Source organism: Astatotilapia calliptera, chromosome 16 (assembly GCF_900246225.1).
Source record: "Astatotilapia calliptera chromosome 16, fAstCal1.2, whole genome shotgun sequence".
NCBI classification, from domain to species: Eukaryota; Metazoa; Chordata; class Actinopteri; order Cichliformes; family Cichlidae; genus Astatotilapia; species Astatotilapia calliptera.
The window spans coordinates 24,196,112-24,222,241 of record NC_039317.1 but is presented as its reverse complement, the minus strand read 5'-3'; the positions used below and the strand labels follow the sequence as shown (position 1 = coordinate 24,222,241).

The 26,130-nt window shown below is 38.5% G+C and overlaps 1 protein-coding gene across 6 annotated transcripts in view; it reads right to left on the bottom strand.

Moving 5' to 3' along the window:
- Positions 1-1,140: 1,140 nt before the first annotated feature.
- The window catches only part of epha3 (eph receptor A3), a 90,542-nt gene continuing 65,552 nt past the window's right edge, over positions 1,141-26,130 (bottom strand). For 2 of the 6 annotated variants that reach the window (XM_026145861.1, XM_026145863.1), the window contains 10 exons: positions 25,465-25,570; positions 24,661-24,725; positions 23,360-23,485; positions 20,141-20,326; positions 16,672-16,733; positions 14,427-14,636; positions 11,574-11,723; positions 11,144-11,337; positions 6,809-6,964; positions 1,141-3,380 (listed from right to left, as the gene is read on the bottom strand). In XM_026145861.1, the coding sequence (XP_026001646.1) occupies positions 3,275-3,380; positions 6,809-6,964; positions 11,144-11,337; positions 11,574-11,723; positions 14,427-14,636; positions 16,672-16,733; positions 20,141-20,326; positions 23,360-23,485; positions 24,661-24,725; positions 25,465-25,570 (1,361 nt within the window). In that variant the 3' untranslated portion in view covers positions 1,141-3,274. Of the gene's footprint in view, positions 3,381-4,648; positions 4,763-6,808; positions 6,965-11,143; positions 11,338-11,573; positions 11,724-12,468; positions 13,457-14,426; positions 14,637-16,671; positions 16,734-20,140; positions 20,327-23,359; positions 23,486-24,660; positions 24,726-25,464; positions 25,571-26,130 lie in introns of those variants that run through there. The other 4 variants (XM_026145862.1, XM_026145864.1, XM_026145865.1 and 1 more) reach the window with 3 other exon arrangements.

The following is a 26,130-nucleotide window of genomic DNA, read 5'->3' as shown; positions in this document are numbered from 1 at the left end:
AGGCGTTTTATGTTGTAAGGTAAAGATCTTACAATAATACAAAGAACAAAGGACAGAAAAAACCCAAACAATCACGATCCCCTTTCAGAAAGTGCTTTGACGACAGTGGGAGGGAAAAACTCCCTTTAACAGGAAGAAACCTCCAGCACAACCAGGATCAGGGACAGGCAGCTATGGGCCATAACCAGTTGGGGTGAGGGGAGGTAGATAGGACATCATGGTTATAAGAACTAAATTGAAATGGTTATTTAACTAACAAGCTAAACCAAGTTAAATAAAATAACATTAAACTCTAAGATCTAATCATTTCTTTCATTTGGAATTTTGATTCTGTGTATTTTAATTACATGATAAATTACCTGTTTTTTATTTATATTTCACAAACATACAGAGTTTAAAATGAAGGTTCAGTTATTTTCTTATTGTAAAGTACCCTACATTGTTATTACCAGTTCCATGAGTGCGGTTTTTGATGGTGCCTATCAGTGATCATTTGGACTATATACTTCAAATGTTAATTTTGGGATTGCTTGAATTCTTATTAAAAAATTCTCTTGGGTGTAAAATTATAAAAAAGAAAGACATTTAATAATGTTTTAGATTAAAAAAACAACAACTTCCACTTGTGATCTATTTAACATGTGAATCATGCGCTCGTAATAAAAATTGTCGGCCTGCATGACTACGACATGATCAAATAAAAAAACACAGGAGCAGGTCTGTCATCATCCGTTTTTTGGAAAATATTTTGAGAATATTTATTATAAAAATATAAATGTTTCCACTACAAATCATTTTACATTAGTAGACAAGGCGATCTACATTTCCACACATAAACTCTCACACAGACACTCGAATCAGACTTGAAACATAAATTTAGGAATCTGGATATAGGGCTCATAACAGTATTGCTCTCTCAGCTGTGTCATTTTTATAAAGTAAGTCTAGAACCAAAACACAGACAGCATTGACACAGTATTTACTCTACGCCCCTCCCCCCACCCTCCCAAAAAACGAACAATGCACTGTATAATGTTAACAAATAAATAACGTAATCATAATTGCCTTTTTATTGTAGAAAAAAAAACAAAGCTGACAAATATAATTCAAAACAAGATAAAATAAAATACAAATGCTTTTTCTCTTTTTTTTAATTAAAAATGTTGCACAATTTTTATTCAGGCTTTTATACATACAAACATTTGTACAAAAAAGGGATGGACATGTACATATAGTGGGATCTGTAGTGCTAGTTGCCATAATAACAATGGTTTACATTATGTACATGCTAATTAAAACACATAGCAGCAACAGTAGCATCCACAGGTAGACCAAAGAAAAGAAGACAGGACTGACAGACTGACCAAGGCTGGGTTTCCCAAAAGCACCAAAATCACCCCGTCTGTTAGACAAGTTTAATCTAGCGCCAAGGCAATAACATTTAATTTCAAAGTGCTGCAATACTGCGTACTAAGTGCTTGAAGAAACTTAAATATTGCATCCTTCTTGTTACATATTACCCAACCAAAAGCACAAAGTACCAAAGTGCCAGTTAAAAAAATCTGGGTACATGTTGCACTGAGGGATTGACTGGGTGACATCAAAGCAGGAGACTAGCATCGTAAAGTACTTCACTGTACAAAGGTCTTCTAAGGTGCTTTTAGGAAAGCCCATACTGGAGATATGACGCACTTGGATACTATCTCAGAAAGCAATCATCTATTAGATATGCTGCATCTCTTCCAGGGCAAAATCTAGTTAGTTTAGGTAATAACCAACTCTATATCCCAAAGAGAACAGAGAAAGAAGGCCAAGACTTTCTTGACGTCAAACCAAAACCAAGTCCAACTACAGGAGGCACTCAACTTTTTTTTTGCATTAAACACACCAAAAATAATCGGTTAAAGTTAATTTTACAATATAACAAACTATTTTTTACACAAATTTTTCCAATCAAACAAAATGACAACTCCTAAATGGCTTTTATTAATAAATTATGAATTCAAACCTAAGTTACTGGACTATAACCTCAGATAGGCAGTGTTAATCTCAACCTACTAAACCGATCTTACACAGGCAAAAATTACACTCTTTAGAAAGAAAACGAGAGTTGTGAGAGTTTGATGATGCTAACTTGTCTTCCTTAAAGAAGAAACGTGAGCTCTGAGTATATTACACTTCTGCAATACATCAGCAGCAGTAGCAGAGGGCTGACATTGATTTTACTTGTTGTCTCTCATCATCATCTCTCTGTTTTCCCTTTTCTTGCACATGTATCTTAACCTGAATTCTCAGTTCTAGTTTGCTCCATTTTCCCCATCAGTTTGTCCTTGCTTGAGAAAACATAAGGAAGTATACATCCTGAGATTTCACACAAAGGGGTTACAGAGAGAACTGCACTAAAACTGTACAATATCTGTTCATAAGCACACAGAACACAGATGTCACCATAAAGAAAAATCTGTGGGTGAAGTGATTTATGGCCCCTGTTATTTTTAAAGCACAGCATTCAATACATTTTACATGTGATAGACTCATGGCTTCCATACAATGAAATTATTCCACTGATTATATCATTATTGCTTTTAAGTGACATGTCTACTGAATGCAAATGCTATAGATCAGAGCTACAGAGTAAAATGGCTCGGTCAGCATCTCGGTGTGTCCATTCCAGCTGAGATCTCACATGGATAGAGACGGTAAATGAAGGTAGTTGCAACAAAATCTCACGCTTCAGACTTCCTCACTCCAGGAGGGCTCTACAAGTGGGTCAGCTGCTGCTGTCCGTCGTACCCTTCTTAGCAAGGTGTTTCAGTTGTTTCACTGCCTTGGACTACAGGCTGATTCTCGGGCGTGCTGTGGGTAAGCCATAATCATGGAGACGTCCGGCTATATGTTAATGCAGTCCTTGCCCTGCATCCCAGTACAGTTCTCCTTTGTCTTCCTGATCAGGTCTCTCTGACCTTCTTCTCTTTTCTCTGCTCTCTACCCCCCTCTTAGTCTGTAAGGCAACTCAACATGGGCACAGAGGGGCAGAGGGTTGAGTCAGCCAGTTACCTAGCAGGTAGAACTGAACTGAGCTCTTCTCCACTTCTCTGCCGGGACATCTTTCAAATGAATCAATGAAAGACATCATTTGAATCATGCCATATTTTTCCGCCATTTTCAGTCTGAATATGCAGCCACTGTGTTAGAGTGCAATTAGCAAACACAGTCTGTCAACACAGACCAACAGATAGGTCTCTGGTGGTTTTCATTTGTCGGGTCCATTTTTTTAAACAGGTACTGGGCCATTCTTGTTGTGAGAATCTAGGGCTTTCAAGCTGCTCACTATCTTCTTCTGCGGTCCTACAATAGTCACTCCAACCTTTTTTAGATCCCTGGTTTGCAAGAAAAGCGAGAAAGGGGGAGAGAGGGGCAGAGTGAGGTTGAAAAATAAATGGGACAAAATCAGACAGAGAGAAAGATGGGAAGGAAAAAAATGGAAACGTGTGCGTTAGTGATAGTAAATATGACATCCGTGTGACAATAGTGGCATGCTCCCAGTGTTGCTCCCTTCGCTTCGCTGTGCGCCTGTCATTTGCAAAGGACTGCATTTCCCAGAAGGCTTCACTGACAGCTGCCATTATGACCCTGTCAGGGTAGAAAACAATAAAATACAAGGGCCACAGTGGCAGAACAGAACTACTCTTCTGCATTGCATTAAGCTGGATTTTTTTGACAGGTACACTTAATTTTGTGGAGAGGAGCAGCACAGGGACATGTGTTGAACACGACACTGGTTCATAAAGTGCTTCTGTTAAAGCGTTAATACTCTTAAAAGCTCTTAGAAGGTTGGTTACTTGCATTCAAAGAAAAGACCACTTGAGTTAACTAGAATACAGTTGTTAAGAGTGTTATACAGTGTAAACCTACAGTTTACACTGTATACAGTGTATTGATTTTACAGCACACAGCAATCACAGCACATGTTAGGACTCCTTTCTCCTAAATAGTGTATTGTATTAGTAGAAGCAGTGGGATTATGGCATTACTGCAAGAAACTCTTTCAGCCATTTAGTGCTTTTTAAAAAAAACAAACAAACAATGTTTTTATTTTCCATATGCAAGCAGAAAGTTTAGTTTGAAATAGAGTTAAAAAAAAATACAGATACAATTTGAAAACCCAGAAACTGACAGTGATCCAAATTACAGATTCTGCCTTACTTTGTGTGACGATTTTAAGGGATAGTTGCTTCAGTGTTGATTATACAAATTATTCTGTTGTCAAGTTGGCACAATACTTGGGTTTACAACTATCTACCTTTGCAACAATAAAGATAAATAATTAATCTGTAATTTATAAGCTTTTTATTTGGTCTGTTTTCTGGTCATTAGCATGCAAAATAGGCTGAAACCAGCATCTACTGTTGATTATGTGTGCAATACTAATCAACATTTACACTGTATTAGTATTTTGAGCACCAAATCAGTAGCCCTGTTTTAGAACATGTGGCATTTTACTCTTTTTTTATAATTACAGCCTAAAATGGGATGAAGTTACCACTCAATAAAAACTAACTATCCCTTCAAAGGTCAGACAAGTAAAAGCCCATCAGTGGTTCTGGAGGTTATTGATCTTAGACCTAGGCCTTGGTCCTCCACCCACCATCCAGAGCTTGAGTAGGGTGGAGCTGGGTGTTAGAGAGTGGTGATCCCCATGGATGGCTCCCATTCTGGGCAAGTGGCTTGTGTGACATGGACCTCCGTCAGAACCACTCTACTGAGAAACAGCCAGGCCCAGCAATGTTAACACATTAAACTAGATATTATTGTTATGGGTGGTATTAGCACATTTTGTAAGAATAAACACAAACTGCTTATCTCACCTCTGTGGCAGACAAGACACCAATGATGACTTGTCTGCCACTGCAATGAGAATGTTTTCTTTAACGGGCAATAAAAATAAAGTGTATAGATTGTGATTATATTGTATGCTGATTTAATTTTTTTGTGTGTGTGTGTCTATCACATTGTAAAAGAAAATCTAAAAAAAAAAAAAAAAAAGATCCTAAAATGATTTGAAAACATTTTGACATTGACAGTGTAAAGGTAAAAAAAAATACTCCAAATGATGCAGTATTTATATGTCAGTCCATCTTCTCTTCTTGAAAAAGGATTAATCAATTACTCCAACAGATGACTCAGCACACTGCGGCCGAGTATGATAACTGTTCCTCTGAGGTCAGAGCATTGCCAGGCCTTGTGCTGAATATCAAGGACTAGATTAAGACTGTACAGATCAATACAGAAATCTATACAGTGCAATTCATAGTCTGAGCCAAGGCTTCTGCCTTGTAGCTGAGCTTAGGTGCCTTAGATGAAGCCTTCAGTGGATTAATACTGCGGTGATCCAATTTAGCATCTAGCCACTGAAAAGGCATTGTAGACCAATATATTATGTTTAGTGCACGATTCCTTCAGTGCAATTTGTCTTTGATGTATTTTGTCAATACTGATTGTGGATTTCCACCTAGTCTGTGCACTAAATACAACATTTTAAGATAACCTTTTCATAGATTAAACACATTCATTTGTCACATTGGATAGTGACTTATAAGAGAAGAGAAAAAAACATTTTGTGTAGTACTCCTACATAAGAAAAGAACCATAATAAAAATTACAGGAAGCTGAAAGTATATATTTCAGAATTAAGCGCTCTGTGTGGAAAATAAACACACTTGAGCTTGTCTTAAGGTAGTACAGAGCATTACGTATAATATTTCCAGGAAAAACTATTCTGTTCCAGTTACAAGTCAATGAAGTCTACAGTTGGCACTGTGAGGAGGTCTGCTAAACAACAGCTTTTTTTAATATCAGCTCCAACCAATTTAACATAGTTTAAACTCATGCACAACACACAATCCTTCTTTCCAGCATATTAAGCCCAACACAGTTAATGACTCCCTGCTTTGTACAGTTATTGAGTTACAACTGCTTGTAGTACTGACCACCAGTCCCCAATTGCCCCCGCAACTGCTATCAACGCAGAGAATGGCTGCTTTGATCACAATGATTAGAAATGTCCAATTATTTACTCTGTCACATTCCACATCAATTAAACTAGCAGCAGGCCAACAGAGCGAGGAAAAAGGAGGACAGGGAGAGGGAAAGAAAGGGACCGAACAACAATACACACTGTAGGACCTACTTTCTTACCAAGTGAACATACTGTAGGTCCTATATTGTGTGCTCGCCAGTTGTGATTTCTCTGGATGTGGCTGCCAAATAATTTTCTAGCAATATATCCTTGCTCTATTCTTTGCATTTTAATGCTTTACAGCACAGAGAATGCCATGTCTTTGCACACCTACTTGACAGCTATGCCTTCATTTTCTCTTTCAAAGGCCCCTCTCGCTATCTTGTCAAATCTCCCCTTTCATTCTCTCTCTCAATAGCGTCTCTCTTATTCCCTTTCCCTCATGGAACTCACAACTCTTCTACCCTCTTTCTCTTTTTTTTTTGGTTTCTCTTTTTTTTTCTCTTTCTTTCAATGCTCTCACCTTCCCCTCTGGTCTTACTTGCAGCATTGAAAGCATAGCTAAAGACCTGTCTTTATGAGTTACCATGAGTCTCATCTGGACACCTTTAGTAATGGCTCTATAGCTTTCTTTACTTAGTGAGAACAAGAGAATGTGTGTGCTTGTTCTTCACCAAGAGTCTCTTCAAATTCCTGGGCCTTACCTCTGATACTTGGGCCCTGTAAACACTGCTGACATGAATAGGCAAAGAAGCCTAATGTGTGTGTCTCTGTGTGTTGTTGCCTTACTCTGTGGAGGTTTTGGCCAGTGTGTCACAGGAGCTGTAGCTGACCCCAGAGAAGGCCTCCTTGCAGGGCAAGGTCCTCATTCCATCCATCCAGTCGCCCATTGTTCCCACTGAGGGAACCTCTGAACTGCTTCTGTCCAACAACAAGTTGGCTGGCCTGACAGAGAGGAGAAGAATAGTCAAGGGAGAAGCAAACATATCAATAAGTGATGATGAACCACTTGTAAGATTTTCGTGTCCCAGATGTCATTAGAGTTCACAGCATACTGTAGTTTAAGGAAAACAGGAGAATAAACACCACCAGGTATCACAGTTTCTGTTTTATCTACAGCCAGCTGATGTCATAGTGAACTAGTCCTACAACTATGTATATTGTCTTTTCAAGCATACACTATTGCACCATTTACAGAGTCTGAAGCATGTCAGACATGTCAGAGTGTGTGTGCAAAATGGTCTGCATGCTTTACGGTCTCAGAAACAGTTTGGCAACTGCATTTTCACAACAGACATCAGCCTTTGTTCATTGTTCATGCTATCACCAGCAGTCATTGCTTCACTGTCCTTTTTTATTATTTTGAGCTAGCAATGTTTCTGGCTAATTCCATCATTATTTCCTGTAGCAGATGTACCATGCAGCAGAACGTAACATTAGATTTGATTAGACTTGATGGTTTCAATTGGATCAAATCATATTAAATGCTCTGCGTTGGGCTTTAAAATGCTCAGTCAACTGTAGAGGGTGTAGGGAAAAACTGCAGGCACTGTTGTGACTAGCTCTGATTGATGTTTGCCAAAGGGAGGGGGGGCTGAGGAACAATGATGGGTAAAAAGACTTACAGAGAGTAAAGGTACATTAGAGCTGGAGAGTGCAGAGGGCCCAAGGAAACAATGTGCTTTATTAATGGCGACTTTCAGATACCGCAACTCATGTTTATACAAATGTGATTCCCTCAGCTACTGTGAAACCTGAGCACATTAGTGCAGCGAACGGGAAACAAAGCCAAACCATATCAGGTCAAACTACAGCTCATAACACAATAATCAATCCACTAGTAGCACACTGTGCATTTTCATTTTGATTTTCTGAGTATCATCTAAAACTGGGTTCCAAAAATGAAGGACACACTGCATTTGTCACAAAGATCAGATAAATACACCTGTACCAAGATATGTATGGCACTCAAGGGAATACAGCAAAGCAGGTCAAAAAAAAAAGAACAACAAAAAAAAACAGATAGCGCTCCCTTGGGGAAAACTATTTATAGCACTGTAAACAAACTCATTAGAATACCAGAAAGTCCACCTCTGCCTAATTGACTTGGAAATTGGCAAGGAAGTTTAAAGCCACTCTAAATGTGCCAGGGTTTGTGTACCTACAAAAAAAAAAAAGGTTTAATTTCATATAATATGTTACGTGCTTTCGTCACCTGCTCTAATTAAAATGTATTTTATTGATATGATTTTCTTTAATGAAATCAATATAATATAATTAATGGTGTCAGAAACAGCACACTAAGCCAACAAAATATTAGGCACATTGAGATTATTGAGATGGTATCCCAAGTGGTGACAGGAGAAAAGAAGAAAAAGAAGGAGAAAAAAAAGATGCACTTGAGGTGGTGGAGTGGGTGCTGTTACAGTGATTGAGTCTTTTCCTGCCAGATCAGAGGGTTGTCAAAATGCTGAGGGCCCCCAGGACTCCCTGGAAAGATGGTTTGTCTGCAAAGGAGGGAATTGAGGGCTAGATGGAGGGGGTGGTTTGCATGAGCACAAAAATAAAGTAATATGTGAATCTTCTGACAGTAGAAACCCATTTAAAAAATATTTTAAATATGTGTTACTTCTTTTTGAAAAAAGAGGAAGAGGAATCAATAGAGATTTTTGCTGATATTTACTAGAAAACAAATCAGGAAAAATCAATTAAGATATATAAAAGATAACTATCTTCCGTTTAAAGTTTTGGGCTATAAAAAAAAATTCTTTTTTCAGGATTATTGATCTTCTTCCCTCCCCTCCTACACCCCTTTTTCTTTCTATCTTTGATCTTTTTTCCTCTTTTTGTCTCATTTTTTCCCTACTGCTGTCTCCACTGAGAGGTAAACTGCAGATGACCTTGATTCGTCTCCCTTATCATTTTCAATGTTTCCTTTGTTGTTACATTTTCAGCAACATCTTGTTGCAGCTCAAGAGACACGATGATTGGTGAGGAAACAGAGAGATGTGATGAATTGGAAAATCATAAAAAAAGCATCTGTCTGAGACTTGGGGTTTGGGGCGGGGGGGTATAATGTCTACTTAATACTATATAGCAAAGCAGAAAACACCCACTTGAAAATATAGATGAAAATATGACTACATCAGAGAGAAAGGGAGTCGGGTTATATATTCCCTTTTTTCATCTTTTGTTCTGTACTCCTTGTTTTAATCTCCAAATAATCTTCTGATTTTTGAGCTCACAAAAAAGGGAATGAAATTACCTTTCAGCGTGACAGCTCCAAGGCAATTCAAGGACAGTTTAGACTGATATTTAGGGGTAATATTAGCCCTTTCAGGTGCAGCCCTTTGCTGCCACTGCCAAATTGGATGATATCATGTAGTTTTAACCAGTACTCTGGTGGGCTGAGGAAAGCTAAACTGACATTTTGATTTGATTTCAGCAACAATACGTGACTGTGCTCCGAATTCTTTGTTCAATTTATTTTCACTCTGAAGTTTTGGTAGTGTCTGAGCTAACAGTTTAAGAATTTTTGGTAACTGAATTGAAGTATTGCTCATTATAAAACTATTCTATTTAACTTCTATCCAGTTTTTCATACTTGTGACTTTTTAGATATTCTCATCAACATATACCTCTCTGTGATAAATGCCTGTGTTCTTTTCTACTATCAGGCGGTTTCCATTCACAGGTGAATGTTTGCCCATTGCAATTGCCAAGCATAGACCAGGCACCAATCCTTGTTGCTTCCCAAGTCCTTTTATCCAACCTATGTTCCTGGCCTCTCTGGATAAAGGTTGATATTTGAGATATTCTCTATATATAAATATTTTAGATTTGATAAAACTTTGAGTGTTATGTATTTAAAGGTAATACTGTAAGCAGCCATTGGCATGCTTTGTTGTGCAGAAAAAAAACTATCTTTGATTTAGAAAGTGCGATTGCAGCAATCTCACGTAATTTAGACACCCTGAAAGTTAAGTCAGATACCCAATGGCTGCTAACCTCTACTGGACACCAGTTGGCCCATAATTAGCCCCTGACAGTCAACCTTGGCCTTCTGACTCTCTCATCATCCATATGCAGGAAGAGTAAACTGACCAGGTCCCACCCTCGAAGTTTCCAGATGCTCTACTTGGTTCACAGGCTTTGTTCTGGGCTTTGTGGAGGAGGGGGTATTGCATTAGCAAGCCAGGACAGCCCTGAGACAAACGAGGTGTGTGGAGCTGAGTGCAGCTGCTCCCGCTGTGCAACTGCCGCCGCCACCACACACATACACACATACGCACAGAGAGTTCTCATAAATCAACGCACCAGCCTCTGTCGGCCAGCCTGTGCTCACCCAGTGTTAAAAGCCAATCAGGAAAATTACGTGCAAACTCCAAGGGACCTATTTTCACTTTCTTAAGAAATCATTAGTCAATGTTACTAGCTTTGACATCTACATAATACCATGGCCGTCTGCTGCAGACCCAATGCCTGTATTCCTTCTTGCCCAGGACTGACAAGTGTATCTTGCCCTGCTTACCCACACACCCCTGGGAGAAAATGACTGATTCAATAAAGGCAAGGAACAAAGCATTAACAAGGGCAAAAAAGAAAGTAATGTGAGAAACAAATAAGATAACATTTGTAAAAATATCAGAAAAGAGATCTGATACATTTTCTAGTGGTGCTAATTTGCATTTAAATCTTACAAGCAGAAAAAATAGGCGGTGTTTATATTGAGCTCCTTTGTGTACAGGTGGTAAAACAAGTGAAAGAAACTTCCCCATCCCAAATTTTCATGACATTAAAAATGTTAAATTATGTTATTGAGAAGTAGAACTTTCATAAATATGCTGATAATATGTCTAGTGATCACCAGCCAGAACTTTATATGACCTAAAATACAGTACTGGATTGTCTAGTACATGGCAATAAAATTAAAAGAAGAAGAGAAAAAAAGAACAACTTAGAAACCATTCAAGACTAAGACACATTCACCAGCCTTGCATGGTTTTGACCACCAGTTCTGGGTTTTTCTTTTCGTATTTTCTTAAGTGTAAAGTTTTATATATGCAAGTGACAAGCACCTAAAAATAATAATGAAAACAAATACACGTAAGATAGCTTTGATACCTGGATGTGGTGTTCGCTGTGATTTTGAGGCTACTGGGGTTGCGGATGAGTTTATCCAGGATGCTAACTATCTGCTCAAACTTGGGTCGATTGTTCCTCTCTTTTTGCCAGCAGTCCAACATGAGCTGGTAGAGAGTGGCAGGGCAGTCCATGGGTGGGGGCAGTCGGTAACCTTCATCTACAGCCTTTATTACCTTTATGAGGAACAACACGGACAGCATTTGAAAAAAGGCAGATAATATTCAAAACAAAATACATTGTAATAGTAAGTGATTTTTTTCTCAGTTTTGTAAGAATACTTTACTAGAGTATGTCTTTCTGTATCTCAGATGAGATACAGAAATTATTCAGATGTGCAAAGGTGGTAGCCCTGCAGATGTGCATGTGTAGCTATTAAAGGAATGCAACTTTGCAAATAAATAGAACTTACATCCTGATTGGACATCTCCCAGTATGGTCGTTCCCCATATGACATCACCTCCCATAGCACAATTCCATAACTCCAAGCATCACTGGCAGATGTAAACTTCCTGTAGGCGATAGCCTCTGGAGCAGTCCACCGAATAGGGATTTTACCTCCCTGAAATGCAGACAATGAGAGGTCATTCATTGAGCTCATTTTGTATTTCAGTCATTCAATCTGTCATTGAAAAACATCAATAATTCTTGAGCATAACTAATTTTCTACCTAAAATTATGGTTTTTTTTGGATAAACCTTTTAATATTACATCTTAAAATCTTTAAAAACTTTTTAAAAATAGAATTTCAAAGTTTAGTACTGCTCGTGGATATAAATATTTAAAACTGGATGTATTCTTGAGCAAAATTTCTGAAAACCAGGATTTGGATCTGAGGTGCAGGTTTGTGTCCAATGCAAGAATATTTCTTATGAATATTATTTAGGGTGTTCTGAAACCCCTAAATCCTGGTGGTCTTCGTGGTTTGGATTTAAGGTTTGAGATCACAGCTTCAGATTCAAAACTGTAACAATTGTAAAAATAATATTTTTATTATTTTTTCCAGTCTGGTCTGGAAGAGTCTAAAGTCCATGTTTCATCACAGAAAGGTGAACCATGCATAAGCTTTTTTTTTACCTTTCACTTTCATTTCATTGTCTTTAATTAATTTGTTTTCCCAGACTGGCAAAAAAAAGTCTAAGACTTCTAAAAAAGACTTTAAAATTGTCACATAAGGGGACATTGAACTTTATTGTAACAAAACACATTATATTAAGATTTAATCAAAATGGATTATCATCAGTCTTAAAGAAAGTTGAAGCCAGAAAGAAAAACCCATTCATCAAATTGTAATCCAAGGTGTCCTGGATAACCCCATACTACAGTGTGTAACTGTATTTGTCATTTTAGCTAAAAATCAAGACAGATGAACAAAATGGATCATAGGGTAGGAGGCTGATGGTAGCCAAAGTTAACAGAAACCTTGGCCCAATCAGTTGGGTTTTGCCCAATGCTGTGCAGTCACACTCTAAACTTTACATTCCTCTATTACTATTTCCATACTGAAGTTATGGAAATAATGGGGAATGTATGTGAGAATGAAATGCAGACAGCCAACAAATGGCGGCACACATAAAGCAGTTTACAAAGAAACACTTTATAAATACAAACAAGAAAATACACTCTGCTCTTGCACTTATACTATACCCAGCTGCTGCACAAAGATATTAAAGTCTAAAATGTGCAGAAATACCCTTAAACGTGGGACGCACATGCATGTAAACATGCACATACGACCACAAACTTTTGATTTTTTCCTAAAAAACAATGACTAAAGAAGTGGAGAGAAAAAAATCCACTGAAGCCCACATGTGCTAGCATTGTCAGTTACTTTAATGCGGCAGAGTTTATTATTCTGTCTCATTATTTCAGATTATGAATTTCTGGGAGAAAGGCAAACGGCACATTGACTGTTTATTTGACAAGCCATTCTCAGCCAGAAAATTATACTCTGTCTAAAAGGCTGCACGCACGGTTAAGACCACAGATTCCTCAGTTGAGAATGGCCACACACGCACACACTTCCAACGGTTAAGATCAGTGTCTGGATCATAATTTGCCTACTGGGTGTGTTTCAATTTGAGCATCTAATGCTAAGGCAAATAAAAAATGCTTTTACAATATTTTTTGTTTTTTAACTTTAATGGAAATGGTGGAAAGAAATCAATAAATCAATAAATGGCATAAAACATCCAGGTTCTGGTACTCAAGGTAGGTTTGAAAAAGCAATCAAGGGCCTTTATTTCACAGGGCTAATGACATTAAAAATACATGAATGCATACCAGGTTATGCTTCTTCAGGATGTAGAGATGCAAAGACACAAACAGAGCAATTAGAGCTTCTCTCACCACAGGTGTGCAAATCTAATTACATGCATACACTTCTTTCTGAAAAATTGAATTGCCCAAACTTACTAAAGAACATCTGTAGGATTCCATTTTTATGATCTTTCTCATAATACTAATTTTCCATTGCCTATGTGCTATTATTACATTGTTATGGGAAGTATCCTAAGTGGATTTCCAAGGTAAGTTGAAACACAGATTTTCCATCATCGTAAGAAGCACTGTAAATGTCTGAAATTGTCTTCTTGGCATGTGTGCCTATGCCTCTAAAAGCGAGACATGATACTTTTTGAAAGTATCGGTGCTTTTCCTCCTAAAGGATGAACTTTATCAACTTCTGTGTATCACCAAAAAGCAACCAATTCAGAATTTATTAGCATGTCAAACGGCTTTTATAAGTTGTAATCAGCCCAATAGATCTGGTCAGTAGATGCCTTCTCTACTAGCTAGCAGCCTCAAGAGGCAGTTCCTGCCATTGTTGCACCAACAGATTATGCAGGATACCTCAAAGAGTTATCTGAAAAAAGTTCAATCTAAGAAGTAAAAACCTCTGTCATATACATCATGAAAGCAAATGACAGTGGCAAAGCCCAACAATATTCTTCTCAATGAGACGCATCGTCTTATGGCACATGGGGCTTTAATGGTCTTCCCTATGACCTTCCAGTTTAGGATATGTGGATTTATGTCTGCCCTTTAACAACTAGTTTTTTATGTGTCGTTCACCCTTGCTGTGATATGTGAGGGGAACAGGTGCACAGTATCTGTGTATGTGTGATGACAAAAACAAAGACCGGAAGAGGATGGAGTGTGTTGCTTTTTGGTGGGGGGATTATTTTTGCTGGAGAGGATATATATAGAATTGATATAAAACAGTGTTGTCTTTAAATGTTTTATTTGTATTTGTATTCCAACTCACCCTAGTTGTGTAAGCAGCCTCCGGGTCATCCTCCAGCACCCGGGACAAGCCAAAGTCTGACACTTTACACACCAGATTGCTGTTGACCAAAATGTTTCGAGCGGCCAAGTCTCTATGAACGTAACCCATGTCTGACAGATACTTCATGCCTGAAGCAATACCGCGCAGCATGCCAACCAACTGGATTCCTGTGAACTGGGCATCATGTTTCTAAAAAGGGAGATAAAAGAAATAATTATAGAAAGAAAAGCGTGCTTTTCCCTTTATGTTACACGTTAACATACATTATATAGTACACAAAGGGAATCTGACCTTTTGGGGTATTTGCATAAAATGAAACTTTTCTGCATTACTGTCCACAAGATTTTCATTAACCTTTAAAAATCACCTTTGACATTATGTACCTCATCTTTCGTTTCAACTATGAATTCCCAGAGCCAAATACAGAGTAATGTATGGAAATAAGGATTAGACCATAAAAATGAATTTCTTTTTTAAATAAATCACTGCTGTTATTGTGGAGCAGTTTTCATATGCTACATATGTGATGACACACATAGACAATATGAACACTGGCATCCACATATATATATTTGAATGCTGTATATTCATCAGAAAATCATATCATGTGGAAAAAAGGGATATAATGCATTTTCATGGCACATTATCCAATGGATTTTTATAGCCAAATGTTTGCCAGGTGTTGAGTTGCAGCAGTCAAACATATAGTGGGTGAGATGTAAACACAAAGCACATTTTATTGTTTGCATTGGCAAGCAGCGGTGTTTACACTGATTCAAACTGGCAAGAGTTCATAACTAGGCATATATGTTCTATGATCTGCTGCTACTATCTGAATATGAGATAAATATAAACTGAGGAAACATGAGGAGAGCCATATGAATTTTTTTTTTGTGCTCATTATCCATAGCGCTTTCATTTTGTCTGTTCTTGCTGCTCTTTGTATCTTCTGTTGCCCTGCATTGTCAAATTCATTCCATTCAGAATTTGAGCATAAATACTCTTATCCTATGGTTTATGTGTCTGTGTTGTCTGTTTAAGGCAATCGTCCAGTCTTCTCTATAAATTCAATTTAAATAATCATCTCTTCCAAGTAACTGCAAGTTATGTAAATTTTGCATGGTCACAGTTTTTGAAGTAACTTTTACATTTTTCGTTCAAAACTATGGTAAATGGCCTGCATTTGTATAGCGCTTTACTCAGTCCCTAAGACCCCAAAGCGCTTCACACTACATTCAGCCATTCACCCATTCACACACACATTCACACACTGGTGATGGCAAGCTACATGTAGCCACAGCTGCCCTGGGGCGCACTGACAGAGGCGAGGCTGCCGGACACCGGGCCCTCTGACCACCACCTATCTATCTAAACTATCTATCAATAGGCTTTCATTAGGCTCGTTTTAGCTAGTATGGCTTGTCTGTTTACATTGATAAAGATTTATTTTCACATGAAATGGCTTATTCTGAGTGTATGATAAGTATGTTTTTCTCTAAAAACCAACCAGACCTTCCACTTCATTTTGAACCATTAGTGGCCAGGACACCTGGTTTAGTCACTTCAAAGCTTTGTAGATTCATAACACAGACATAAGCTAAAGCGCAAAGCTATGAATTTCCGTGTGCGTGCTTGTGTGTTTATGACACATTTTCAATGATGAAGTGCAGGCCTCTGTCAAAACGTCGGCAGACAACAGCTACACGTCCTGGATTTGTCTATGTGTGTTGCAGACGCATGTGGAAAAAGGCTAAAACAGGCATTAGTACACATGCTTTCATGCCAGTGTTGCGGCTTGGCTGCCGTGCTTTGGCTAATTTCAGTAAGGCAGGTCAATTTCTCTGTAAGAGACTGAGGCATGGCAAGAATCACATTCAGTCCTGGCTGAAAGAGCAGTTCAAAATATTTTGTTCGCTGACGAGGTGTAAGAAGAGTACAGCTGAAAGAAATCTGCTAAAGCCAGCATATCTCAGGTACTTTATAGTGTATACAGTGCAATGTGTTATAGTGTAGTGTTAAAACTTACTATATTAGCTGACTGTCCTAATTCGTTTCATATATAAAATATAAATAATACTTACATAAATTATAAAATAAGAACCTATGACAAAGCTGACATTGAATGTTTCTTAATTTTCAACTAGCCATTAATCGTTCATTGCAAAACTGGTTTGGGTTTTCAGTGCATTAAAATTTCATAAGTGTGTTTTTAATTATTACTCACTCTTAAGAAGCTGTCAAGAGATCCATTTTCCATGTACTCGGTGACGATCATGACAGGTTTACCTACAACAGGAAGATTTCAATAAATTCCCATATCATACCAGCAACAGGACTAAAAAAATTTAGTGCAATAACATCCTGAATACTTATATAAAAAAAACAACGAAAGAAAACCCTCTTTTGTGCCAGTATTGTATTGATTTTAGATTTATTCTCTGAAACAAGCAAAAATAATAATGAGTAGACATTAAGAGCTGTACTTCGACATTAAACAGACGTACACAGACCCTGAGAGTGACCAGGCTGAACGTACTCTCTTTTCTCTCAGTTACACTCACATGCACGCCTACATACACACACGCCCACACACACCAGAATGAAATGATCCTAGTCATAGTTTTAGGGTCCCAGCAGGTCACCTGTCAGAGTGTGACATCTTTATTTCTGTGGAAGATCTGGCTGTAAATCCATGCTGCCTGCTATCATCTGTACCTGATCAGACTGTGGCCAGCACAAAGTTTATTACAGAGGGGGGAAAGGGGGGGGAAAAACTCTTTAAGAAAGCTTTAAATCAGCCATGGTTAAATGAACAGCATCCGTGTCAGGACTTGTTTGTGCCCCAGATGGCTTTGTTCTCTCAGCTTCACTCTTGACTTACCACCAGCCATATTCTTCTTTTCCATTTTTTATTCTGATTAATGTGCCCTGCTCCCTCCTCTTTCATTCCTGACCTACCTTTTCTCTATCATACCTGCCTCTCTTTCCCCATCACCCCATCCCTCCCTCTCATCTCCATCCCTCTTGCATGTATTAATGTGAACCAACCCCACATCTGGAAAGAAAGGGACTTTTTTTCAGGAATCGCGCAGGCTGAAGGGAGAGGGTGATGGAATTAGTTGCGAAAAGAAGCAAATCTATTAAACTCAATGGAAATTTTAAGAAAAGGGCCGTTTCATGAATCTGCATTGCACTGGTAATTCATTTTCTTTATCACAGCACATTTAAACAAAACAGATGTTGTCAATTTCAGCTTGAAATGACTCTGAAAGATTTTGAATCTATTTCAACTGATTCTGTTTATTTACATCTTACCAGAGTAAGCGTAGCTAAAAATGTGACGTTGACAAAATAAAAATAAACCTTTTTTTTAAAAAAAGGGGGAGATTAAACTCACAGAACAGCATGTCTCAGGAAAGTTGCACCAATTTCACTTAGCAAAAATCTCTCATCATTTAAACACCGTCACAGGACCAGTACAACACCCTCCACCCACACCCTGTCCCAAAAAGGCTGTGATGGATTGTTCAGTTTAACAGAGAACTGCTTTTATAGTTGCAGACAGGCATGCACGCACCCGGTCCTCCCTCCTGTCCTCCGCCCCTTCCTTTCCCCTCTTTCTCTCTACTTTCAACATTGGCAACAAAGATAAAGGCCCCCAAGCCCCTTTGTTCTGCGGACCCAAGTGTGAGTGTACTTGTATGTGTGCAAGTGTGGATGTATGAACTTGAGCAAGAAGTGTGCATGTGTGCGCGTGTGTGTGTGCTCCTGCAAATATGCAGCCTGTGGATCAGCCAAAAGCAGCAGCAAGGTAAATGGGGTGTGAAAGTCTCAGGATTATTAAGAATTAACAGGAGCAGCTTAATAAATCACCCGACAGCAGCGTGCATTTGTGTGTGTGTTTGTGTGTGTGTAGGTGTGTGTCTGTGTGTGGGAGCATATCAAATGGACCTCCTAAAACTATGCCCTGCACTCATGCTGCTCCTACTTATGCACATGTGCTCAGGGCATCTCTCCAAATGTCATGTGCGAAGTAGTGAATTTGGGGCCTCCCCTATTAGTCTCAAACCAGCAAATGAAACCGCAGTCTTGTGTTATTGCAGCATTTCTCACAGGTCGGACATTAACAGGAAGAGTGGTTTAAGATGTATTAGGCAAACAATGTGTGATGAGGGATCACACACATGCACACACACACACAGACTTTCACTTTCAGAGTGGACTGATTTCATTCATCAGTACAGTGCAGAACCATGCCGTACGTTCTAACTGAAAAATTATTCTAAAAGAGACAAAACTGGATGAAGGAGTATGATTAGCTTCTGTTGTTCTGGTTACTGTTTTCTATTATTTGACCTTATTTACTGACATTATTTTACAAATACATGCGTATTAGCATGTTTAACAAGTTTCTCCTACAAAAACTGCACAAGTGACAGTTTAGTAGCATAATTTGTGCCACTGTTGACTCAAAATGATATGTTATAAGATATTAACTGGTGTTGTTCTGTCTTCCTTCTATTGTTTTGTCCTTCATCCCTCCTTCCTTCCTGCTTCCTTTGTGTTATTTCTTTGTGTTTTTCAATTTTTCCATCCTTCCTCCCTTCCTTCCATCCTTTCTATTGTTTGTTTATTTATTTATTTGATTCTACTGTCATTACTTTCTTTCTCCCTTTGTTCCTTCTCTTGTTCCTTTCTTAACTTCTTTTTTGCTTCTTTCCTTCCCTCCTGTTTCCTGCCTTCTATCATTCTTTCCTTGTTTCCTTTGTTTCTTTTGGCGTTCCATCCCTCCTTTCTTTTTTCTACTTTCCTTCCATCCTTCATTCCTTCCCTCCCTCCTTTCCTTCCCTTCTTTTTTCTTTTTTTCCTTCTTTCTTTGTAGAGATGAAGCATAATCAGAACAATATGGTTTACATGCCCAGTTCATTGCTGTTTGGAAATTACATTACATTGTAAGACTGGGCTGTTTTTGATTACAAGTCACGGCAGTAAGTTGCTAAGAAGATAAGTTAGGGAAGCAGGTAAAACAAGTTGATGTAAGACAAGGTGGAGACGAGGAAGCAAAGAACAAATGAGACGGAACAGAAGAACCTAAAATCCAGAATAATAAAGAGAAGGCAAGTTCACTTGGTATTTTATTCTACTCTTTAGAATAACAATACTGGCAGAACTACTTAACAAGCCAAGTGCCGCAGGGAAATATAGAGGCCAGGACTGTTTCTTTGCGACAAAGTTCAGACTCATTATTTCCCTTTTCTGCAGTCATTCCATTTTAAAGAGGCCTTCTGTGTGCTAATGATAGTCTTATAAAGAGGCCCAGAGGGAAGCTAGTCAGAGATATGGATTTATGGATTTATGCCTGCTTTGGACACAGGCTTTGATCAGAGCACATTGATCTGCAGAGATTTACACCACGGCAACTCAATAAAACTCCTTTGCTCTTTCACAGAAGTGTCGGCCACTTTAGAGCCATTTGTCAAAGACAACTGCAAATCCGGAATCGGTAAAAAGACTCTCAGGAGAAGCCTGCTCTCTTATGGAATGTGACTAAAAATTGTTGTGTTCTCTGAAACATCATGCTTCTGAAAAAGTAAGTGCTTCATAGATTAATATTCTCCAAGAACCAGAGTAACATATAATTATCAAAATAGCACCTGGTAATTCAATTCTCTTCAGTTTGTCGTGGAACTTACTGCGTGTTACCACCCCCTCCAGCCTGATGATGTTAGGGTGGTCAAACTGTCCCATGATTGATGCCTCAGAAAGGAAGTCCCGCCTCTGTTTGTCTGTATATCCACCTTTGAGAGTTTTGATGGCCACGCAGATCTCCTTTTTGCTGGGCAACTTCAGGCGACCACTGCAGACTTCTCCAAATTCACCTAAAGATAAAATAAAGGCAAGTTTTATGTATGATGTCTATGACATTGCCATGAAAAGCATTTTGGAGTGAATATGGCTAACTTAACTAGCTCTCTTGTACCAGAGTACATGATCAGCAGTAAAACCACAAAGACAGGTTGCATGCTGATACTCCTTAAACCTACGGCTAGGTCAGCTTCACAACTGAGAGCCCAGCATCTAGCATAGCATGAGTCAGAAAATCCTGACTGCTCTGATGTACAACAGGGGTTCAGATGTGTTTTAAGGTGTTACAACATGTGATTTTTACAGCTGCCTGTCAGTGATTCATTCAGACAAAGCTGCAGATCATGAAGGATCTTAAAATTTCCATCTGTAATAACTTAACTCCAATTAATCAGGAAATGCTTTGGTTGATGTTGGACAAAAAACAGCATTTCCTGATTAATGCATAGCGTGTACCCATAGCCAAAATAACAAAGTGAATAGACACCAATACAACTTTTCAGCTTCATTTATATGTCGAATTAAAACACAAAATTACTTAACATCCACTCGGGGAGAGCTCAATTAGCATTCTTCGCTGGTGAGGGGATGCATGAATTTCAGTTACTACTTGTAAGTATGTGCATGCAATGGGGAGCTATCCAGAAGGTACTGTAAGTTTTGTAGGTATGCTGGCCACTTCAAAGGCAGTCCTGGAGACAGAGTTTTGGCTGGACTGCAGAAGATGAGGGGTGTGTGTATATGTGTGTGTATATATATATGTGTGTGTGTGTACTGAATGTAGGTGTTTGAACAGAACGTACATGCATGCTGAGTGTGCTCAAGAATGGTGATGTCAGAACTAAGATATGCAGATCTCACTCTTCATCCAGTACAATCATGTCCCATAGCTGCTCTGGATCAGAGAGCATGGGTCAAATCCTGGACTTGAAGCAATGGCATCTGGAAGGACTTAAGCCTGAATAATTATAACCTGTCTAAATACCCAGACCATCCCTGTTCTTTCCTTCTCTGCTTTGCACCTCTTGTCCTGAGCAGTGGACAGGCAAGTCAAGCCAAGGCACCTTTTTATGTGGTCACTCAGAGAAAGAAGATCTTCGTCTAATAAGGCTTGATTAGGGACACTCGTTCCTTTCCTGTTATGAGTAGAGCTAGGTATCTCACTTTGATGTTAAAGTCTAACCCATGTAAGCAGAGTGGAGCATGTGTTTCATGTCTTTTAACACACAATCACCGATTGGCAAGAGGATCAAAGTCCCTTTAACGTGTTTAATGAAGACAGATGGAGTTGAGGCAGGAATGGAGAAAGAGAAGGTATGTTGTATATTGTTCAGAGTGCTTATGTGGCTTTATAAAAATCACACAGATGGGTGGCAGGGTGCATTGAAGCTGACGGACAAAAATGTTTACATCATGGCTGGAGCTTTAATGTTCACCTCTGGTGTTCGGTTCACATTTTATGAAGTTAAAATAGATTAGCAAGAGCAGGCCAAAGTCCCCTTTCTTCTCCTCTCATCTCACATTTGGATCTGTAAATTTATGGTTTTCTCATATAAGGTTTCTGGCTTTTATCTGAAAATCTTTCAGGGATTTTCTGTCCATCTTTCTAAAATTAAACTGCTCTGAACTACTAAGTTGCTTTTCAAAAGTAATCACCCTGTCAACTTGTCATTTTATTTATATTGTCCAGAACTTGTTCTCAAAGTTGCACTCTCCCTTCTTTGTGTTACTATGGAAGAACACTAAAATAAATACACTTTGAATCAGCTGTGCACTGTACACATTAAAAATGTATAGTACAGTATAGACTTTTCTGCTGTAAATCGACTATGGGTTAAGGTATTAGTCAGCTAATACTGGTTTAGAATGATGATAAATTGGAGCTACTCTTCATCTATTTGCATTTTCGATAGATTATGTTTCACTGCTGTTTCACTTTTCATGCCTCAAACATCAAATTGCATGTATTTAATAATATTAAATGAAGTATGGACATTAGTTTGTGTGCATTTCTTGCAAATGGTCATGCAGATTTGAAGAAGTTCATGCTTGTGTAAAATCAAAATGACAGCCACAGTGAACTGTGGACAAATGTGTACCACATTTTTTATTATATTAAAAGAGAACAGCTGATTTTGTTTTTTATATGTGGTTTTAATATATAAACAGTTATCTCCTATGTACCATTGCAGCCCTGTGAAAATCATTGTGCTTTGTGTCTGCTATGTATGAAAAATATATTGTGGTTAGCACTGCAGAGTGTGAGTCCAGTGTATACTCAGGTAATAGACTCTCAGGCTGTCCTGACAGTTTTACAGTGTGAAGGGCCGGTGGGACTCTGGAGACCAGTCTGCTGTTATGTGCTGTGTGCTTTAGTCTCCATCTATTCTGACTGCACTCGACATGAATCATAATGCATTACCCTCCCGTCTGCACTCCTGCTCAAGTTATCAGGGAGTACATGAGTGGAGAGGAAAAGAGGAGACAAGGCTTCAATTACTATTGCAATTACTGTACATCGGGAGTTACGAACTTGAGCATAAGCTACGGAAAATGGAAAGAAAAATAAAGGAAGGAAAGAAAGGGTTAAAGGAGACATGAACCAACTGAAGGTTTTCTCATTTCACCACCTTTCCCTCCATCCTAGGTGAGGGCTGGAAAGAAGAGACATCAAGCTGGGGCACAGAATGCTTTCTCATTCCCGGCTGTGCAGCATGACGCATAGATAACTAGCTCACTGCTATGAAAATATAGATGTATAGGAGCTCTGTATATACTCCATTTTCCTTAAAGTGGTTGTGCACTTGGTTTGTCTTTGTCATTTAAATAGAGCATGAAAGAGTGCAAAAGTAAAAGGAAGTAACTGATACGAAAGTGGGAAAAGTCTTTTTTGATTTCCCTTTTTTTATGTATCCCACCAAGCTCATTTTGATTATTGTTTTGAAAATATTAGAAATGACATGAATTTTTTGCAAAGTTGCCAAACCTATATGGAATCTATACAAGCAGCAGCATCTGGCCATACACTTTCCTTTGCCTATTCTCACCTGCTCCCACCACTTTATCTATGGCAATGCAGGAGGCATCCAGTTCCTTGGCAAATTCGTGCACAGCCTGGCTCGGGTCCTCATATGTGTGGGGGTCCACATAGGTTCTGATCCCTGGCAGACGCACTGCAGCAGCACAGGAAAGTTGCATTGGTTACCAACTAGTTAAAAACTCCAAAATAGCACAGCTTACAGTAATATTGCACTTTCAGAGGAGTCTAGGAAACACACAGGGTGGCAAAAGATCCAACTAACCCTGCACAATGAAACCAAAACCATGAAGACGATATAGTCCTGAGTATTTCAATGATTGAATTTTAGTGAAGAATTTCCCTCAAGGAGCAGGCAGGGCTGAGATTTTCTCACTTAATATATTATGCATTAAAGCAACAGTCACTTATCAAATGGATATGAAGACACTTTTAGCTGTTTTAATGGAAAGAGTTTTTTTTACAATTCCCTCTTTTCTCTTTCCCCAGAGAGTCTCTCTTATTGAGATTTGATGGAGGAACAATAACAAAAAGAGGAATTATACCCTTCATAACACATCAAGTTTAAGAAACACTATGTTTCAGAGATATGTTTTATTTTATGATAAACTTGAAAACAAAGGGACAATATGTAACACAGCTGTATTTTAGTAGTCCCTGTGTGTTAAAATTTATGCTCTGGGTTTGACCCATCCAAACTACTCATGAAGCAGTGGGCAGTACCCTGAGGAATTCTAGAAGCCTAGGTCAAATTTAAAGGTAGGACTATTTCAAATAAATAACATCTCGTAAAGACAGAAAGAGAGAAGAAACAAGGAATAAAGGGATGAGGAAGTAGCATGAAAAGAAAATTAAATTACTATTTATTTAGTACTGACTCTAATAGTAGAAGTAATATCAAGAAACTTTTTTATTTGGAAAGTAGAAACTAAAGCGCAGATTTAGCCACTTCACTTGGCTGGTTTGGAAAACGGTGTTATTTTGTTCTCCTTTTAAATGAAGCCTCAAGTACTTGTTTCTAAATGGGCCAAAAACATGGTCATAACATGGTCTTGTTTGATTATTGTCTTCTCGTATGAAAAAACAAAGATATATCTAAACTTAAAGGGGAAATCCACTTCAAGCTTTGACATATCTACTCTAAAACAACCGCTATTGGTCAAAAGATTCTCAGAAGGACATGCATATTCAAATAACATCCCTCAAATTATCTTTTATGTAACTAGCTAGTTCTATCTGTATTCAGTGACTAGTAAAGTACGGCAAGGAGAGACAGAGCCAATTCTCAGATAAACAAAGTCCAGTACTTACAGTGTCCATTGCCAAAATGCAGTCTTTTTTCATCAGGATGTTTGGATTTGCTCCGGCAACAAAACCTGCCAATGCAAACAGAGAAAGACCAGAAGTAGTGCCACATCTTCAATAAAAATTCGCCCACAAGCCCAGCCCAAACGCTACCAAGATCCATGTGTGCATACTTATGTCTGTGTGTATATACTTCTGGCTCTTATAACCCAAAAGAGTATCAGTAAGTCTTATAATGTGATGTGGATTTATACTCTTTCCTGAAACCTGCTGACCACCAACTTCAGCCGCGCTCACATTGGCATTCAAACGCCCGTGTTGTGCATGAACGCACTGAAAAGATTCCATTTATTGAAGATGCTCATGTTTTTTGATTGAGTGGCAACTAAGCCAAGAGCAACTTCAGCTGAAGTGTGTATAGATCTGGACTTTAAAGGACCATACAGGCTATCAGAATGTGTACTTCCTGAGAAAGCTGACGAAGCTGTTCTAAAAAGAACTTCTTTGAACAAATTTAGAACACGTTCTCAAATATTTAATGAATAATGATAGCATTACAATTACAAGGAATCATCAACAAGGTTAAAACACCTTGTAAACCACAGCGGTAAAAGTTCCTTTGGTTATTAACTGGTGTTTTTTAATTTGCCCTCTTTTATGGCACATCATTTAACTTGTTTCTTCTAAGCTTTTGAAAGTACATTTTGGAAAAGTGCACACAGAATCAACTGAAAGGAGAGAGTACAGATGGTGTGACTAAAGGAGACAATGCTCAAGGCGAGAATCCAGGCAAGTGATTGGTGGACAGACCTGCTAATCAGGACGTAGAGAAGCACAGTGAGCAGGATGATGGCTACGGCAGAAGAAATGGCAATCAAAACAACCTGGCTGCTTTCACTTGAGATAGAGAAGGCTGCTGAAAGACAGAAAGAAACAAGTAATAAGCAGTGCTAACTTTGTTTTGTTAACATTACAGCACATCACAATACAAACTTCAATTACCTGCTAGTCCTATTCCAACGTACTGCATGCACATCAAGAATAAATATACCTTTGATTCAATAAGATATTGTATTTAGTTCCCACAAGAGCAGGTAAAGGTGATTCAGCTCACTCTAGAGACACTTACACATATTTGGCAGCAAAATTGATATAAACAATAATGTGCTTTCACAGCTTTTATCCCATGGAACAGTAACAGCTAAATGAAACAACTTAGGCGTGTAACAGACACAAAGTAAAGCAAAAATCTTGGGCAGTATTTTCACATTTTCCCCAAAGCACTTGCATGTTTGCTGCAATAAAAAATGTGATGGTTGAATTCACTTCTGAAATTCTGCCAAAGTTACTGCATGAATATCTAAATTTCACCAACAGCAAGAAAGGAAAGAAAATTGTTCTTGTCAGCGAACATGTTTGAAACAGCTGCTACACAACTGGACATAAGGTCTTCCAACAAAAAAAATTAACATGCAC